General features: G+C 35.0%; 1 protein-coding gene and 1 pseudogene across 1 annotated transcript in view; one reads left to right on the top strand and one right to left on the bottom strand.

The window, feature by feature from the left end:
- The first annotated feature begins 7,923 nt into the window (after window positions 1–7,923).
- LOC128221399 (uncharacterized) lies at window positions 7,924–12,887 on the top strand (annotated as a pseudogene).
- Window positions 12,888–17,059: 4,172 nt separating this feature from the next.
- The window catches only part of LOC128221398 (uncharacterized), a 22,698-nt gene continuing 18,422 nt past the window's right edge, over window positions 17,060–21,335 (bottom strand). Inside the window, exons 4-5 of the mRNA XM_052930011.1 lie at window positions 18,443–18,491; window positions 17,060–17,108 (exon numbers count right to left, since the gene is read on the bottom strand). Coding sequence (XP_052785971.1) covers window positions 17,060–17,108; window positions 18,443–18,491 — 98 coding nt within the window. The remainder of the gene's footprint in view (window positions 17,109–18,442; window positions 18,492–21,335) is intronic.

Here is a 21,335-nt window from a genome sequence, read left to right as displayed (position 1 = left end):
AATAAAGTAAAACCGTCTTCATCGGAGACAACGTTCAATCTCAGCATAGTTATTAGATACGACACTCTTTCGATGAAAACCGTCTGAATCCGAGGCACCATTCATTTCGAACAAACCGGTACAATGCCATATTAACCATTTATTTTAATAATGAGTCCAGGTACTTACATACGCAGAGCATAAACAAACATAAATAGAAACATAAGCATTTAACGAAGCAACTAATTAAAATGCGAACATTTAATATACCTTCGTTGTTCGTTAGTACAGAGGTTTTGGTTTTAATGAACTAATTTTTAAGAGACACGTATATATGACGATAAAACATCATCCAAAGCCGAAATACGTTCTAGTGTAAATATGTATGGAAAATATGGCAGATATTGCTCTATTTTGCCGAAAATAATGCAAATTATACTAAAATATAATAGTTCTCATTTACTAAATATTGATCAAATGATTAGTGGTCTTTGTTCGTATAAGTAAGTAAATTATTTGATTCATACTACTTTCAAAAAACATGTTGACAGCATAAAACTTGTAAACATATAAACAAGTACCCTTAATATATTCAATGCAGAATGTACAAAATTGATATACATGTATTGAAAGGAATATTCTCCCCTGTGCAAATATTTAGTTCTTTAAATACAAACTTAAAAACATATATGGGGTTTCAAAGTTCATCATCTCCTATAATAAAATAAAAGAATTGGGGAAGATAACGTGTCCCTAATACATTAAAGATTTATCAAGAAGATAAGGTCACATAACTGTTGGTTTAGGCTAGATGTACAAAGGACAAAACTGTTAAATTTGTAAACGCTGGATGATCGATTTGGAGCTGGTTAAGCGGTCCTTGGTCTATCTTTATAACAGTGGAAACAATTATGCAGAGGTGTGTTACATCTGGTCTCAATTCTCGAAACAGTCATTGTCTTTTAAATTTTTAGCTGAAATAAAATAACATATAATTCATTCCTTGAACTAACAGCACCTCATGCACATTCCTGGATTAGCCCATCAGTATCAGTTTACAAACAGTCATACCCCAACAAGTAATACACAATAAATCAATAGTACCACATGCACATTCCAACACTCGTCAATATGCCGCAATTTACAACATAGCCATACCTTAAGAAGTACAACACCAGGAGTCAAGAGCAGCACATGCAAATTACTGCACTCGTACATATGCCGCAATTTACAACATAGCCATACCTTCAGAAGTACTACACCAGGAGTCAAGAGCAGCACATGCAAATTACTGCACTCGTACATATGCCGCAATTTACAACATAGCCATACCTTAAGAAGTACTACACCAGGAGTCAAGAGCAGCACATGCACATTACTGCACTCGTACATATGCCGCAATTTACAACATAGCCATACCTTAAGAAGTACTACACCAGGAGTCAAGAGCAGCACATGCACATTACCGGACTCGTCAATATGCCGCAATTTACAACATAGCCATACATTAAGAAGTACTACACCAGGAGTCAAGAGCAGCACATGCACATTCCAACACTCGTCAATATGCCGCAATTTACAACATAGCCATACATTAAGAAGTACTACACCAGGAGTCAGGAGCACCACATGCATATTACTGCACTAGTCAACATGCCGCAATTTACAACATAGCCATACCTTCAGAAGTACTACACCAGGAGTCAAGAGCACCACATGCACATTACTGCACTCGTCAATATGCCGCAATTTACAACATAGCCATACCTTAAGAAGTACTACACCAGGAGTCAAGAGCAGCACATGCACATTACCGGACTCGTCAATATGCCGCAATTTACAGCATAGCAATACCTTCAGTAGTACTACACCAGGAGTCAAGAGCACCACATGCACATTCCAACACTCGTCAATATGCCGCAATTTACAACATAGCCATACCTTAAGAAGTACTACACCAGGAGTCAAGAGCAGCACATGCACATTCCAACACTCGTCAATATGCCGCAATTTACAACATAGCCATACCTTAAGAAGTACTACACCAGGAGTCAAGAGCAGCACATGTACATTACTGCTATCGTCAATATGCCGCAATTTACAACATAGCCATACCTTAAGAAGTACTACACCAGGAGTCAAGAGCAGCACATGCACATTTCTGCACTCGTCCATATGCCACAATTTAAAACATAACCATACCTTAAGAAGTACTACACCAGGAGTCAGGAGCAGCACATGCACATTCCAACACTTGTCAATATGCCGCAATTTACAACATAGCCATACCTTAAGAAGTACTACACCAGGAGTCAAGAGCAGCACATGCACATTACTGCACTCGTCCATCAGTCTCAGTTAACAAATATCCATACCTCAACAAGTAATAAACCAAGGAAATAGAGAACCTATCAGCCTAATAGAGAACTGCACAATCCTACACTCGTCAATGATGTTTCAATTTACGATCAGCCACACCTCAAGAAATACACCAGGAACCAAACCACATGGACATTCCGATTCTCGTCAATCTGTCTCAGTTTACAAACAGTCATACTTCAAAAAGTAATAAACCAGAAATCAACTGCATCAAATGCATGTTCGTGTACTCGCCAGTCAAATTTAGTTTACAAACAGACATACCCGTAAAGCCAGTGTATTTCAGCTTGCCTTATCATGCCTGTTGCAGTAAATATGTGGACCGCTTCTATATGTTTCAAAGTAATGGCATACAATTCAAAATTAGATCATACATTAAGATTAAAAATTACTCCCTGTTTGAAAATGATATACAATATACTTATTTCCTAAAATAAAACCATAGCCATACACGCATACCAATAATAGAGCTTCCATACACGAATACCAATAATAGTATAGTAATGTTAAGGTCATCGCTCCTATTCAGCTACATAGTAGTTCAGTGTTTAAGGGGTTATTTATCAATTAGCTTCATTATAGTTACCGAAGTGTCGACCTGATAGAAAAGTCAATCCTTTAAGCATCTTTTTAGGATGTCACGAGAACCTTCATAAAAACAAGCTAAGGTTTATTCTATTGAGTACAATCGTCATATACTTGATATTATCAAAGATCGACAGACAAAGTGTAGATATTAGACATGATTCAATATGTAAAAGTATCATAATACCATTGGTCTTTTCGTGTTTTCAAAATTTATTATTATCCGAAGTGTCGCCATCTTGATGGTCGTCAATGAAATCTGAAGCTGGAAATATCAGAAAAATGCATACCAGTAAATTATTTTGCTTCTATTAAATTTAGAAACAGTGACAATTAAATTGCCAATTACAGGCCTTGAACTCGAAAGTTCGGCCCGATCTTGTCTTTGAATACTTTCGCAATTTTTTTAAAGAATGATGCTGTTCAATTTAGTGACATAAACTGTACATGATGACTACTTATCTAAAACTGTATCATAAAGGGACGTTCGCTGATTTAATGTACTCCCTTATAACACTTTGCAATTTTTAGTTTATATCATCTGTAATTCTTGTTTTGTATGGTTTTTTTTAAATAAAGTATAACTTACAGTACAGTAACTTTATTCAGCAAGTATATAATTGATAAATTAGAATCCAAAAGGTATTTACCAGTTTCCAAATCTCTGTTAGTGTCAATATTGGAAACAATTGCACCTGCGTTGTCAGCGTTTCCATTCAAAATATGTCCAGTAGAACCTGCATTGTTAGCGCCATCAACTGTACCTGTATTGTGAGCGCCACCAACTGCACCTGTATTGTGAGCGCCACCAACTGCACCTGTATTGTGAGCGCCACCAACTGCACCTGTACTGTGTGCGCAACAAAATGCACATGCATTGTGAGTGCCACCAACTGCACCTGCAGTGTTAGCGCCACCAACTTCACCTGTATTGTGAGCGCCATCAACTTCACCTGTATTGTGAGCGCCACCAACTTCACCTGCATTGTTAGCGCCACCAACTTCAGCTGTATTGTGAGCGCCACCAACTTCACCTGAGCTGTCAGCTCCACCAACTGCATCCACATTGTGAACGCCACCAACTGCACCTGCATTGTAAGCGTCATAAACTTCACCTGCATTTGGAGCGCCAACAACTGCACATACATAGTGAGCGCCATCAACTGCACTTGCATTGTGAGTTACAACAACTGCACCTACATTATAAGCGCCACCAACTGCACTTGATTTGTTAGCGCCACCAACTGCATCGTGAAAGCCACCAACTGGACCTGCATTGTGAGCGCCACCAACTTCACCTGCATCGTAAAAGCCACCAACTGTATCTTCATTGTGACCGCCAACAACTTCACCTGCATCGTGAATGCCACCAACTGTATCTGCATAATGAGTGCCATAAACTGCACCTGTATTGTGAACATGATTTTCAAACTGAAGTTAGTGTCTGTCATTGTTACATAATTTTGACACTGTAACAAAACTCATTTTGACTAGAATTCTACATTTTGGCGAATCTTAACCTTTGATCTAACGGCCACCAAATCGCCTCTGCATGAACTTTTACGTACAAAATATTCTAATATTTTCATAGCATTTTTAATACCTCTCTTTTTGACAAGCTTCCACACACGAAAACCAACAGCAAGTATTATAGCAAACAGGATTGAACCAATCACTATGGCAACCGTTGATAACACGCTGCCTAGCGACAGCGATTTCTTTTCTGAAAATACAAAACATATTGTTGAAATGTTATGCTCACTGAGCGCTCTTTAGTCAGACTCAAGCGGAAAGGTAAACTATATTTCAACGGAAACGGATCTGGTAACAGTTTGAAAAGACCATCATTGTAAACAAAACCGACTGCTTTAACATTCTCAGTGTAAAAGGAGCCAAATTTTAAAGTTAAAGAGAACTTTGTCTGATTGGCATAAGCTTAAACAATAAGTAAGACGGCTGCATCCTTTACAATTTGGAGCATAACTCAGATGAAAGTTGAACGATTCATTTCATAATCAAATATGGTCAAGAAAGAATGGCTTCAAAATGGAAGAAAACGCCAATTAAAAATCAAGCTTCGTAAAAACACAGCCTGCTAGAAAGTACAAATTTCATTTTTGCTTTTAAAGCCGCACTCTTGCAGATGGACCAATTAACAAAAACAAAATGTTTTCTTAATTTGTATATTTTTTTAGTGTATACGTCTTAAACCCAATGACATAAGATTGCTGAGCTAGTGTCCGGTCCTAACTGACCGGAAAAAAACACACTTTAATTGCCCATTTTCCTTTACCCATTACTAACGGTTTAAGAAAGCGCAATCGTCTATTTTAAGCGTGGATATTTATAACTTTCGTGATCACGTGGTTATAGCATTTGACCGACGTGTGACTGCATAAGTTCAAAAATGGCTACGCGAACAAGAAAGAAAACTGACAGTGAAATAAAAAGGACATATTTAAGTCGGCAGCAAAGACACAAAGCTAAGAGAGTGAATATTGGAGCTGAAATTGAAAGGCGGAATGAACTCAAAACAATTTTTGGCTGTCATAAGGAAGATGTTGTAGCCAGAACGCTTATAGATTGTTGAGTTTATATTTCAGGGATCATTTCGAAGTTACAATTTAAGCAGTTCCATTGTTATTTGATAGAATATGCGTTCGCTTATTATAAAAACAAACAAACACCATAACTAAAGAAAAACGAAACATAATCGACATGTACAGTGTGGAAAAATGTCGCAGGCAAAAGACAAATAATTACAAAGACTACTGGTAAGTTACAAGTACTGACTCTTATTCATAGTGTAACTTGACTCAATAAACTCCCGTCAGTTACTTTGTCTTACCCAGTATAATTGCAGATAGCAGTGATGTTTTTGGTGCAAGAGAATGCCTTGTGAAGACTGATATACTTTGCCAAAAGTTGTCTATTTTTCACAAGAATTATATTTTTGCAGTTCCCATAAGTAAAATAACAATGTTTTTTTTAAAGCTTCACTCTTACAGATTTGACAATTTTTTTTATGTTGTGTCTTGGAACAAGCCAATTTTGCGTAAATATCAGAAAACCGGTGATATAAGACTGCTGAAAAAAAACACAGCAGAAATAAAAATAAAGACAAAAAAATGAAGAAAATGTCGAATGGTAATCCTGTGAGAGTGCAGCTTTAAGAACAAACACAATATGTACAAAACCTGGTCTATAACCTAAAGTAGATGCATACAATCAGTCAAAACATTATTTTCTTCCAAATTCAGATGTCAAGGGTGTTGACACAACATCAACAGCAAAAACACTGTTCAGAAGAGCAGAATTTTTCTTAACATAAACTTGTATTCATAATTACAGCTTTTTAATTATGAAATCGGCTGCAGTATTGGATACAAAGCCGGACACACCTGGGCCAAGCTGCATTATTCCAGTGGTTTCTACAAGAGCAACCAAACGTGTACCAATTACACAATATGATCCTGGGGTCTCATCAGTGTCAGAAGTTAGCAGCAACGAAGAATTTTAATTGTTAGTAGTTCTATGTGGACATAAATACATTGTTACAAATTGGATACAAAATAAAGGATGAAGCTAGGCTTATAAGAGAGTGCTGTGTCCTCTTTGAGAATTGAATGCTTGAGATAATGAAATAATTTCAAGGTCAGCTTATGATTTTGAAACATACAAAGTTAACATTCATGCATATGGAAGTTAAAATCTAAAACTACCTTAATTACTATTAAACTGTAAATATTCAAAGGCTTGAGAAGTACACCCAAAACAGCCATGGCCAAATATTGTCAATGACAAGTTTCTAAACATTTTTATGCAATCTGCATTTTAAGTTGCACACTCATAGATTGACCATTTTGACAACTTTTAATTTGTCTTTGATTTAGTCAATTTTGATGTAAATGTCTAGAAACCTGTTATATAAGACTGCTTACAAACGATTAGATAACAATTTTATGTATAGCTTTGAAAATTAATGTTTTATGGTTGAAAGCATTAACAATGCTAAGAAATATGTTTTCAATTAAAATGAGATCTACTTTTTTGTTATATCTAATTATAAACATTGATATCAAAATCAGATGATTCTTACACAATATATTATTTAAAAATGTCATAACATTCAATTTCAGGTGAAAGTGCAGCTTTATTCTTATACTCATTTTACCTATTGGATGAATGCATTTGAGGACAGAAATTTAAATGTCGTCAACTGATCTTGATGAGTTTTATGACCCTGATTATGACACAGAAGATCCAACATACCAAGTAGAAGAAGACTTTGATTTGTCAATTATGTATGTATCACTCAATATGACAGCCCACACGGCAAACAGTTTGATTTCAAATATGCTTCTTTGATTGGAAATGATCTTATATTTCAGTAAGATTGATTGGCTGTAAAACATTCTTATTTGTTAAAATGTCTATTAATTTTGGTCATGTCTGCAGTGCTACATATTGAATAGATTTCTTTGATAATAATTGAGCTTCATTCAGATTCTATTGATTGTAGATGTCAAACAAAAAAGCATATACAATTTATAAGAAATACAATTTTGGAGCTATAGTCATATGCACAATAAACTAAAAAACTTAAAAGAGTTGAAAAACAAACTTGGATAACTTGCATCATGCAAACTATACACAAGTGAGCATTGTTTTATCAGTAGAACTGCCATACTTGTACTCTTCCATGTTTACAAAACCCTTTAATTGGTACATGATGCAAACACTAAAAACACTATTTTTAAAATACTTAAATAGAGTAAGACGGCTTATCTACTTGATGTTTTAGTCATGACAAGTAGCTGATCTCTTTGAGTTGTTCATGAAAAATGATATTCCAAACAATGGCTATTGAATTGTCACACTTGGTAATAATGCAAGGGCACCATTATTTTGTGATTTTTAATAATTTTAAAGTTACGTTTTTTGTACATGTTTAGAGATCCAGATCAAAACTATAGGATAATGGTTGCTGACATATGTGGTAAAGAAGAGGATGTATTTAATATCGCACAGCCAGATGGTCTTATCCAAAATGAAGTTCAAGAGGAAGATTTTGATGTTGATATTGGTAGATCAGATGTGAAACACATGAAACAAGTAATTGCAGACCCTATGAAAGAGAGGAACTTTGTGATAACTGAAACATGTCTACTTCAACTGCTCGACAAAAATCCAGTGAAAAGGTACCCTAGATGCCAGGCAGCTGTTTCATAAAAAAACGAAATATTTTGGTTCTGCAGTCATAACATCATGGGCAATACTAATGATAAAAATAGCTTGTCAAATAGTATTAAGTTTCCTTTCCTCAGTACATGACATTGTAGACCTCTTTTTATCTGTTGTCAGCATTTTGGAATCTGCTTTATTACAGTGTGGATTCACCGAAGTTAGAGAATTTGCTACAAAATCTGAAAACTTAACATTGGAAATGGTCAATGAATCATTTCAGCAATCAGTGTTATGATCAAACTGTTTTACATACTTGATAAATAACCATTATAGGAAGAAAACGAAGGTTTGTGTAATAATTTGCAAATAATGATTTCAGGTTTGTGGAAATGATAATATGGTGTACAGATGGTGCAGTTCGCCAATAATACCGATTGGTGTCTGTGCTGTTAATTTCCAGGCATTGGCATCAGTTACCCTTGCAGGAAACAACTTTTCAAAAATTGCTTTGTTCAGCCAATTTTGGGGCCTGCAGTTTCCCAGTAGTGTCAGCTTCTATAAATTTCAAAACAAGTGTGTGGTGCCTGTTTTAGGACGTTAATGGGACTCCCTCAAGGCAGACTCTAAATGATCTGAAGGAACAAGGATTAGTTGTTTCTGGTAGGTCATTCTTTATATTGTTTTCGCCAGTTGCAAACAGCTGGGGACTGCATGTATAATGTGCCAATATAACATCACAGCTTGTGTGTGCATATGACTTCAAAGATTACAAGGTTGTACTAGGCTCCATAAGACATCCAAAGTGTTATTTCTCATTCTAACATTTCAAATTTTAAATGAAACCTTAACAAGCATATTCAAACAAATGACTGTCCTGTATTTCCTCGTCTTTAGAGATATTTAAAAAAAGAACCTACTACACTTCTTTGCATTACTGTCACATATAATTGTAAGAATCTTTTTCAACTATAGAATATGGCCGAATGGACTCTCCTGGACATTGTGCACGTACACTATCATGAACCAGGCAGATAAGAAAATTATTGCCATGGAAGTTGTGGATAAGAGGGAAACAAATCTGAAGTCAGGGCTGATGGAAGCTAAAGCTATTTCAAAAGCAATTTATTTCATGCTTAGAGGAGTTGTTGAAGTAGAAGAAATTGTAACAGATGCGCATCCACAGATTTCAGTTTTGATGAGTAAGTGTTATCTCATTTAACATACCTAATTTTAAAATGTTGCATATTGGTTATCCTGTCTGATAAATGTATGTTAGGAATAACACAAAAACACGCTATTTTATTGAACTAGATGAACATTTATGTGAAAAACTATGAAGTTGACCATACAGCAGTCAAATATGGAATGGATAATCGGTATAATTCTTGATTATAAAAATATAAAATAAATGCAGCTACAGTGGAGCACGACTCTTTTAATTTTCCGAAAAATCCCAAATATCCGACACAGCTATGATATGTGGCATGGGGCAAAGAATCTTGGAAAAAAGATGAGTAAGGTACTATAATTGTCAAACAATAAAAGAGAAGATAACTCTTAAAGCTGCACTCTCCCAGGTTGGCCAAATTTACATTTTTTTGTCTCAGAAAAAGCTGATTTTGGCAGCAATGTTTCCTTATCAGTCACATAGGATAACCCACCATTAAACAGATTTCAATTGTTTTGAAAACTGCTTGAATTTTCTTCTATTTCCGGTTTTCAGATATGTATTTTTGCACAATTTTGCTCATTCCAAGACCAAAAAGAAAGAGTTGTCAAAACGGTCAATCTGTGAGAATGCAGCTTTAACATTAAATTATCAGAGCAGAAGTAGCTTCTTAATTCGCACTAGGCTACTGAAATGTTTTATGAATAATTTTATTACTCGATAATAATGCCATAAGAGCATTTTCTTTGAAACAAAGAAAAAATGTAACATGTGTCACCCTTTTTAATTTATTTCAAATAAAACTGGTATGATTAGTAAATCCCCCGCCCCCTTTTACTGACAACTTCTGTTTGCCTATTCTAATAATGTATCATTTTCATATATATATTTTCCTATAAAATTTACTTTCGCAGTTGGCTATCGTCAAAGGTAACGAATCGTTGCGGCTTTGGGTAAAAGATATCACTAACCATTTTTACACTGTGAAGAGTCTTGTAATGGTGACGTTCTTCAAATGAAGGTTAGTAAAATAGGTAAAAAAATACTTTTTTGGAGCCTGCTAACATTGAGACATGTTTGTGACAATGGTGGTGCTGTGTACGTGTGTGAGTCAGTGTGTCTGTCCGCCTTGTCTGGGCAGATGCCTACAGCCAAACACTATATATTTTACTGCATTGATGTAGAGAAATTTGTCCAGATGCACAATAATTTCACTTGTGTTTGTGTTATTTAGACGCAGTGGATATCTGTTCTTAATCATATTACAAACCTCCACAGATGGGCACTCGGTGAGTGTGATCAGGCACCAATTGGAGTATAGGAAGCCAGAGAAAAGGAATGGTTGAAGCCGGGCAGCAAGGTTTTGAAATTACAGGAAATAGCTGTTATGGAGAAGAGGCTTTTGCGGACATTTCCTTACTACAACACTTGCCAGTATGTATAGTAATTTGTTACATTAGAACATCTGTAATAAGCTTTTATTTAATAAAACAATGCAGGCAATTAAGTCTGAATATGTACAGGAAATGTATTACTTTTGTTGTAATGATAGTAATTGTAATATGAAATAAGGCATTGACTTGGACAGGCTCTAGGTATGTTACCAACTTCAGAAACTGCTAGTGCTGTACAATTTTTCCTAGGGAAACAAGTGCTAAAGGTAAAAATGATTTTATAGGACATACCACGACTATGACTATGACCAATTAGAATTAGATCATTTAGGTACATCACAAGTAACGTAAAGGCAATGCAAAAGAAATGGAATATTTTAATGGTTGAGAAAATTCATAAATACAAACACAGTAAATATACTTACTTACCCAATATTGAATCTCATACAAGCATATAATAGTACAAAATAATGATTCCTACTTTAAACATATCAAAATAAATTAAACAGATTGAGTTACTTGAAATGAATTATCCCAGACTTTACAATTATCTCACAATCAACCTGTACTTAACTATTTTAATATGTAAAACAGCATTGTGTATATTTTAGATTTTTAAGCTTCTGCAAATAATAAATAATAATAATAATAATAAAAATAAACATATAGATTAATCCATGAAACATTCGTTATTGATATTAATATATAATAATATATTCACAGAGTAGCAGTTAAAAGGGACTATACACCAGATTGGCACCAAAAAAAGTTTTTCAGTAACGATTCTCAGAACAAATATTTAATAAAATGTTTTACTCTTTGATATCATAATGGTAAAAACAAATCAAGTCGGAAACCGGATTTGAACGTGGTTTGCCATTGCTGTCCAATGTTGTATCCACCGTGCTAAGAGGGTTTACGTTATAAGTCTGGAATATTTAAGATAACTTGGTAATAATACGTGATAACATCGACAAGCCAATTACGCATAAGAATGAATTCTACTAGGTATCCATACCTAGTAATCTTTTTTAATGGAAAAATACGAAAAATGAATTAATTGTTAGCAATGTGGTACTTCAGTTAGATAGTTTCAATGCATTGTACACATCGATACTAAGTTTATGTCAGTTTTCGACCATTTTCTTTTCGCTATTTCATCATAATGTTTTAAAGCCCCTTTAAAGTTGCACTCTCACAGATTTACCGTTTTGACATTTTTTTTGTCTTGGAAAGAGCAAATATTTGCGTAAATATCTGCAAACCAATAATATAAGACTGCTAACAAAAAAATCATATCGTAGATTTTCATATTTCCGTTTGAAAATTATTGATTAACTTAAATATGAAATTCTCGGATCTGGTTTTTTGTCAGCAGTCTTATATCACGCTCGTTCCGTGACAAAAATAAAAAAAGTTGTCAAAACGTTCTATCTGTGGGAGTGCAGCTTTAACAGTTCACATCACAATCAGAACAAGAATGCACTAAGATTATGATTACAATTTTGAGATAGCAATTCAAGATGAACTGTTGTGTGCATATACACTTAATTGTTCAGAAATTACTACGCTAACACTCTAGTTCATTATATACAATGCTTTCACATCATTTTATACGTCTCAAAAATGAACATTCAATAACTTGATTTTTTGTGCCAATCTACAAATTTAACATATATCTATAACAATTTGAAATATAATGGAATCAGGATCTTGTTAATCAGCTATAGAAGATATGGTACAAAAACATGATATGGTAATTCTACAATACTGACAAATTACATTTTTTTGTGCCCAATGTATAAAAACTTGTTTTAAATATATATAATAAATAAGCATAACTGCAGACTGATGATTTGCGAAGTAAAGGAAATAAAGATCTTCTTACAAATACTTTCAATAAAACAACACTAGTGTTTAAATGAAGTTTTTTTCATACAATTTGACCAATTTCACTTATTAATTAAAATTTGAAATATATTTATTACAGTTTATGATGCTCTTTTTGTGAACACTTTGTGGCGCATATGCCATTCTTGTCTCCTAGCGTAAACGTTCTTGTTGAAAGGTACAAATTGACCCTTATGTATTAATTCATTTTCGTATTAATCTGTTGCAGGTCGGGATCCATTACTTCAGAACCGTATTCACCAGTAACTTTGAATGCAGGATACCAGAGAGGCATCTGGGATTGATCATTTTAGTACCATTTTCGCCAGTAACGTTTTATCCAGAATACCAGAGTGGCATCAGGGATTGATCACTTCAGTACCGTATTCACCAGTAACGTTTTATTCAGGATTCCAGAGTGGCATATGTATCACTTCAGTACCCTATACCAGAGGTGCATTAGGGACCTGGGATCAATGACTTAAGTACCTTTTCTGCTTTTTATGAAAATACCACAGGTGCTAATACTTGTCTCATTCTTAAAGTGTTTGATATATATATATATATACACAGATGAAGAGGCTATCACTCTAACAAATGAAGTCAACTTTGTTAGAAATATTTAAATATGGCCTAAGACCACAGTTATTTTTACTACATGTTTTATAAAGACTCTAGCCTGGATTTTCACTTTAAAACAGTCTTTGCATATAATACTTTTCAAAAACAGACTTCAAAACTACTATAGTTCAACTTCAGGCTATATGCAACACATACTGAAAGTTTGGTAATTATATATTAAACACTTAAAGAATGAGACAAGTATTAGCACCGGTGTAATTTTCAAAAAAAGCAGAAATAGCCATTTCCATCAAATGGTAAGCCGCAAACCTTTGAAGAGCCATTATTTCCTTATGCATTGAAATAATTTGACCATGAAAAATTTGCATTGTAGCTTTCAATGGTGTTTATAAACTGAACAACACCACAAAAATGGACTGCCTTCTCTTTAAGATTTTTTTCTAAGCAAAATCAGATTTTTCCACTTTATCATTTTAGTGTTCTATATAAAAAAAACATAAAGCCAAACTGAAATGCTCCAATTTGTCAAATTTTTGCTTTTCTGGCCCACTTCTATACATAGGTAACAGAACTGTTCAGTTTGAAAAAACATAATTTAGTGATTATGTGTTTATAGACAGTCTAAACATCACTATATGCCAAGCTGATTGCCTTCGGGACAAATGGCGCAACAAAGGAAATTGCCAAAAAATGCCAAAACTGAAAGATTCATGACAACTGCTAGTGTTTTCATATGTGAGGTGGCCACATGATGTAAAAAATGCAGATATAGCATTACTATGCCCATTTTTTTATTTATTTTTTTACTTTAAGTATCTGTTTTGAAGGCTAGATTTGGCATAAATTTAAGAGTACAGCACTTCACCGTTATTTATAAGTTGCTGAATTATAACTGATTTGCTATAAATCTTACTTTTTTGAATCAATTACACACAAACAGGTAGTACAGAGTTGACTAACATCTTCATTCTTCTGAACTATTGGATTCAGAGCTGCATTTCCTGGGTTCAGAATGCAGGACTACTGCCGGTGGAGAAAAGCTGAGGCTAACTGCAGCTTACTCGCACATCATAATCTGCAAGCAAGACACAAAAGCAATGTTTAACACAGAATAAAATCTGCTACTACTGTTTAAGTATAAAAAAATACCTGCAAACACTTAGTCAAGGCATACACAACCTTTTAGGTAGTCATAAATGTGATAAATATGCAGAGAAGTTCATGAATACAAAAACAATCAGGACAAAATTTATGAAATATATAGTCATTTGGACATTTTACAATCAGTTTTTAACAATAACAAGGTTAATCTCAACTAATTGTCAGTACTCATATGCATGATGCATTTTGAATGTTTTGAACCAGACATGCTTAGAATTCCTTCTTACTTGGAGACGGTATTCCTTTCTTGGAAATCCTTGCCGAGAAGGTATGGAAATCCATCACAAGACCACGTTTTGACCAGCATTGGTTATTTTGTCCTTGAAAATACCTCCGTGGCTTCGGCAACCAGGCTTTCTATAAAAATAAACAATAAATTAGTGTTTTTATGGTATTTTGAGTGTATTTAGGTTCTTTTTCTTTAGGCATGAAGGGAAAAGGCTCTATTCAACAGACTTGATTAGCACATCTCTGGCATACCAGTTTAAATTGATGGGTTCAACATTCAAGTGTTTCACCGCGACCAAAAGTGGCTTAAGACAGGTGCGATTAAGCCAACACTTGGCGAGAAACCCAGTATCGAAACATGTTGCCTATGTCACTTGCCATCAGGAAACTTGGAATTGACAACCCCATATCTTTTTGGACCGTGCGTGAGATTTCCTTACCATATGCTGCGGCCATTTGCCTTTTGGCATTTGGCTGCGCTTTTTCATTGAGCTAATTTATGTTGTTGAATCTTTAAAAGTCCTTCAATTTATACTTTGAAATTGAAAGTGGGGCTTTCTTTCATTAGGTACACACCTTTGGAACTATTTCTAAACAAGAATTTGAAAGTGAAAGGTCAAGACGGAATAAGGCTACAAGGCTACTAGTTCCACAGGCAATGATTTTTACAATTTTTACACTGAAAACTATCATTTTTTGCAAAACAGTGTCAAATTATGTTAAGCTCTATGCAAAAAGACCAGCTGATAATTCTCTTTCATTAAACTTAAAAAATTATTCATACTTAAACACAAGCACTTTTTTTCTGTATTAACATCCGGATCTTGGTCAACGGGGGGGGGGGGGGCATATAGCTGTGTTGTTGAGCCATATATAGAGGATAATTGTTGAATATCAGTGTAAGGTTGAGGATAATTATTGAATGTCTCTGCAAGATTGAAACATTAGGCTACTCATTTTTTGTTATGCTTAGTCTTTTTTAAGGATTGATCGCTCTTTTGCTTGCGTTTATGCTGTATGAACGCAGTAGGGCACAAGAGCAAATTCCATGAAGCGCGCTAAGGCTTCTTGGTAGTTTGCTCGCTTGAAGAACTGCGTTCATACAACATAAATTTGTGCAAGAATAATAATTTTTATTTCGATCAATACTTCAATTTAAAAAAAATAAATAGTCATTACGATTTCCAAATTGCAGTATCTTCACAATTCAGTATTTGTTCTTAAAGAAATATAACAGATAATTGCATTGGTATAAAATAATTGCTGATAAATGTAACCTCGTACATCATTGGTTAAATGATGTCACGCTTATGCAATCAGAGCACAATATTGAAATAAAAAATGATGTCATAACAGGCGAATGTAAATATCAAAGAGCAAGTAACATACTGGAAATTGTCTATGTTAAGAAGCTTGTCTTATTTTGTTTCAGGGTAAACTTTGACTAATGTCCAATTAATTTCCAAATTTATTGCCTCCAGTTAAACAAAATATGGTAATACCTGCATTGCTGAACATCAGTCCACAGTTGTTATGTCAAAAACCAGGTTGCATGGATACGTTATGAAATACAATAAAAAATGTTGGTAATTTGTGCAAATCTGACATATCACATTTACAAGTAATTTACACAGGAATCTAATTGTCCTTTTGTAACACAACTTCTTTATGACCAAACATATTGCTAAGCATTAATTAGTATCACTGTATGTACATGTACGTCATGTATCTTTGCCCAAATGTATGGAAATATTTTATAACAGGTTTAAGCTAAGCACACTAGTTTCATTTTGGTGTAACTTCCTTCATTAAGATTTAATGAGTTTCTCGACTATACAATGAAATTATGTTTTACACTATCATTATAAGCTATTTCTTGTTTTGTAAAATCAAGTTTCAGAAATAAATTTAGTTATTTGCACTAAGATATTTAAGCCGGTAACGCTTAAGATTTATCAAAAAATTGGGCCTTATCACACGCAGATTTGAGTGAATGGCAGATGGTCTTGACAGTCTTCACAGTGAACGACACAAGCTTTTTTCAATCTGGCAACGGTGTCTGAGGCATCTCATTTAGAACAAGCATGACATTTGACACAATGGCTATTTATAACAAATTTGACCATGAGATTGAGTCTGAGCAAGCCAGTACAGTCTGACTTACCATTTTGGTGAAAAGTTGCTAAACGGCGATGTAATTTGAACAAATATAGTAACACATTATTTCTTTAAGGAGCAGGTCTAAGAAAAGGCATGCCGGTCTTAATATAGAGGTGCATGATATAGAGGTGCAGTTGTATTCATGAAAGAGGTGCACCTCCATTTTAAAGTTTTAAAATAAATGTGCTTCTATATTTACAACAGCACATGGATATAGAGGTGCACATCTAAATAAGATACAGGTATACCTGTAAAGTAAGCAGATTTTAGTAACATTCTCCTACTAAGCCATGTTGTTTCATGGAAAGGGTGCAGCCCTTCCCATCCATGGTTTAAGACGCAACTCTCACTCAGCCATTGTGATGCTTGGCGGGATTGGTCTCCTGTCCGACACCCTGGACAGAGTAATTAGTTACAATATTTCAAACAATCTTAGGCCAACAGAAACACCATCGGCCTGCATTCGCCCATTCATTTTTCAATCACAATCTCGCACTCCACCATGGTTTTGCTTGGCAGGAGGGGAGACCCCTCCCGCACCCTCCCCGCCCAACCTTAAAGTTACTCTCTGTTACATTTTCATGGTGTTGCTTGCCAGGACAACCCTGCCACACCATTCCCATCAATGTTTTTCATCTCTCAGCCCTGCTGTTTGTTGACAGATGTTGACACCTTTTTGTCCATCGTTATTTTCAAAATATCTGAAATGGACATGATCTTAATCCGCACCTAGTTCACCTAAATAGCCGTCAACGAGTCTTTTGACGATTTCTTTTACTATGGCAGACTCGTGACGTCCACCATCCCAGCAATAAGTAGCGAACGGTCATTGCGCAGAAATTCCTCGAGGCCACAATTTTGAAATTATCTCCGTTATTAATTCAAATGTCTACGAAAATAATATTGCCTACTATTAAACCCATTGTTATTCATCTCATTATGCCAAATAACATGTTCAGATATCATAAACACATGTGTTGTTCGTTTATCAAGTATCCAGATATCCGTAAATCTGGGACAAATCTGACAGGTTGTGTATAGTTTAGAACGGTATTTGTGACCCAGAATACGGTGTATTTATGTAAAAATAACGACTCTAATGACAAATTCAATCCTGTTTAGATCAATGTCGGGTATACATGTATATTGAACAATTTTGTCACTATTATTCAACATCGATGCATAATATTATTATATATTATTTCGCCCGGTGTTAAATGGTAGATAGTTGTAGCGTTACAGGGATACATAAGAAATGTCAAAATAATTAATAAAGTATCCCTGAACGCTCATTATTGTAGTTAGATCCGCACCAAGTCCAGTCTATCACTTTTTCCAGTCACAATTTCTCACTCAGCCATATTGTTGCTTGGCATTAGAGGACACCCCTCCCGCACCCTCCCCGTCCACCTTTTGAGTTAATCTCTGTCACACAAACAAGGTATTGCATGGCAAGATGGAAAACTCTCCCCATCTATCTTTTTGGTAAAATCCCGTACATATCTATGGTGTCAGCCCGCTAGCTCCCTTTCAACATATTTAGTCACAATCTCTTATCCCCCATTGTGTTGCTTTGCCCGAGGGGTCACCCCTCCCGCACTCTTTTTTTTACAACCTTTCAAACTTTCATACAAGCTGTGGATCAAAGAAAACCATTCATCTTTGCAGTCACTCTCACTCACAAAGCCATGGTGTCGGACCGCAACCGTCCATTTATCTTCAATCTTACCCCTCCCGCACCTCCCCCATCCAACTCCAATCGTCCAGTGATTTCTGAACTGGTCAACAGTATGTCATAAGTTTATGAAATTGATACTACTTCTTTTTTATGATTTACTGAATAGTGTTTTTACAAAATAATCATACCTGTTACATGTACGTGAAAAGCTCTGCTATGTGTACCGGTGTAATCCATGGTCGCAATTAAATCGGTAATCCAATAGGGATAAATTCTTAGCAATTTCTATCTGATCAACAATTGTCAAACATTTAAATAGTAGGGTAAAATCCATAATGATAACTACCGGAGAATAAACTTTCAGAATAGTGACCTTCGTTAAGAATGGTAAACAATGCGTATGAATATCTTTAATGAACAAATGAATACAATATATAAATATCCGACAACCTATGACTTATTTGTCTTTGTGTCTTAACCAAAAGTATTCATAGTAATTTGTTTATAAGCATACATTGAACAATTTTGAAAATTACTGGGGCGCTAATTCGCATCTCGTAGTTTCAATTTTCATGAGACTTTTTTCTTCACGGAAACGGCCGATTTTGCGATGACCAAAACTACCGAACACAGTGTCGTCACGCTCTGATGAAATTTTGGTTACCGGCATGCACACGCTCAATATGGTTTATGAACAGAAAAATACTGGTTCCATCATCTTTACGTCTTTTTTTCAGGCTCATAGTGGTTGCACTCTTGAAAGAAAGTAGTGCTAAGTGTATATGTGCATACATGCAGCCGTAATAGGGCTCTGCCGAGCTTCGCTCGATTTAGATCCCGCATTACACTATAGTACTGGTGATGAACATCAAGACATACTTATAATGTGCTTATAATGAGTATGTACTTAGCCGTATGAGCTTGTTGTCACCCTATGTTCATGGTGTCGGTGACACACACACTTTCACTCCGATAACGCCCAGCGTATATAAAACTAGTGTCTGCTGTGTTTCATGTTATAACAATTATTTAGGATATTGTATGAGATCGATGTTTTTTTCTGTTCATGACGTCATTTCATGTAAAAAAACTTGATTAAGGAGAACCTGAGAATAAACTGTCAGAATAGTGACCTTCGTTTAGAATGGTAAACAATGCGTATGAATATCTTTAATGAACAAATGAATACAATATATAAATATCCGACAACCTATGACTTATTTGTCTTTGTGTCTTAACCAAAAGTATTCATAGTAATTGTTTATAAGCATACTTTGAACAATATTGATAATTACTGGGGCGCTAATTCGCATCTCGTAGTTGTAAATTTCATGAGACTTTTTTCTTCACGGAAACGGCCGATTTTGCGATGACCAAAACTACCGAACACAGTGTCGTCACGCTCTGATGAAATTTTGGTTACCGGCATGCACACGCTCAATATGGTTTATGAACAGAAAAATACTGGTTCCATCATCTTTACGTCTTTTTTTCAGGCTCATAGTGGTTGCACTCTTGAAAGAAAGTAGTGCTAAGTGTATATGTGCATACATGCAGCCGTAATAGTGCTCTGCCGAGCTTCGCTCGATTAAGATCCCGTATTAAACTATAGTACTGGTGATGAACATCAAGACATACTTATAATGTGCTTATAATGTGTATGTACTAAGCCGTATGAGCTTGTTGTCACCGTATGTTCATGGTGTCGGTGACACACACAATTTCACTCCTATAACGCCCAGCGTATATAAAACTAGTGTCTGCTGTGTTTCATGTTATAACAATTATTTAGGATATTGTATGAGATCGATGTTTTTTCCTGTTCATGACGATCATATCATGTAAAAAAAACTTGATTAAGGAGAACCTGGCCGAAACGTTGTTTCAATAATTATGTTGAATATATTTCATTACGTTTAATAATTTAATATGAAATACTTTGCATTGTTGTGAAGTCGACGTCATTTATATTCGCTGGTATCTCACTACTTTTTCCTGCATGTGTCGTATCCGCTTTCGTTTTCTCAATCGTTACTGTTGTAGTATCTTGCGTTGTTTCTTGAATAGAAACAGTTCGATTGACAACGTCGCTACGCCTTGTGCTCCGTGATACGGTTGAGGTTGAATCTGTCATGCAGACAGTATTAGTATGAATTATATGAAACCATAATAAATACTACGGATAAGATATTTAGAAACGATACAACGGAAACTTCAATGACAAACCAAGCATCCAAAACACTTTATAAGAACTCTTATACTAGGCAAACAGCCTCACGGTAGTTATCGAATCAAAAGGTTCATATAGTGATTGTTAAAACATAACGCAACAGCCTATTACATACAATGGCACATCGTAGCCGCCCGACGCTAGATTGTAAACCGCTTTGCTACGCGTTATTTTCATATTTCTACGATTTCTCAAATTGATGGAGTGTACATTCGGGTAAGTCTTTATGTTGGCAAAAAGACAATTGTTTGAACTCGAAATTTTGATGCATACCACTAGCAGTAGTCGTGTACTTTAAGAATATTTAAATTCCATACAAATATAACGATATGTTTAACCAACTGAAATCATATGTTGTGGTTCATCTTTAAGCAAACCGAAATGTTGATATTTACAACGGAACTTAACATTGATTTAAATAAAGCAACAGTCTATGTTAAGGCAAATATCACTCACAGTATATTGCACAGTAAAAGCTGTTATTGATTTTAGTCAGTTGAAGTGGAAAATATATGCAGTGGCTGGCACATTAAAAACTATGTTGTATCCCACTAAATAACATAAATATTTTCTGACGCCAATTAGATGGTTATTCATCTGAGTAAGTATACCATTTATTTTATAAGTTTATTAGGTGTTTTACTATTGAACCGACTAATTTTTGCCGTAATCTTTTTATTATATGAACTTTATAAATTGCGTCGGCTTTGATCC

Source organism: Mya arenaria, chromosome 16, assembly GCF_026914265.1.
Source record: "Mya arenaria isolate MELC-2E11 chromosome 16, ASM2691426v1".
Taxonomy (NCBI): domain Eukaryota; kingdom Metazoa; phylum Mollusca; class Bivalvia; order Myida; family Myidae; genus Mya; species Mya arenaria.
Note: the sequence above shows the minus strand (reverse complement) of the source record. Positions and strands in the feature narration are given on the sequence as shown.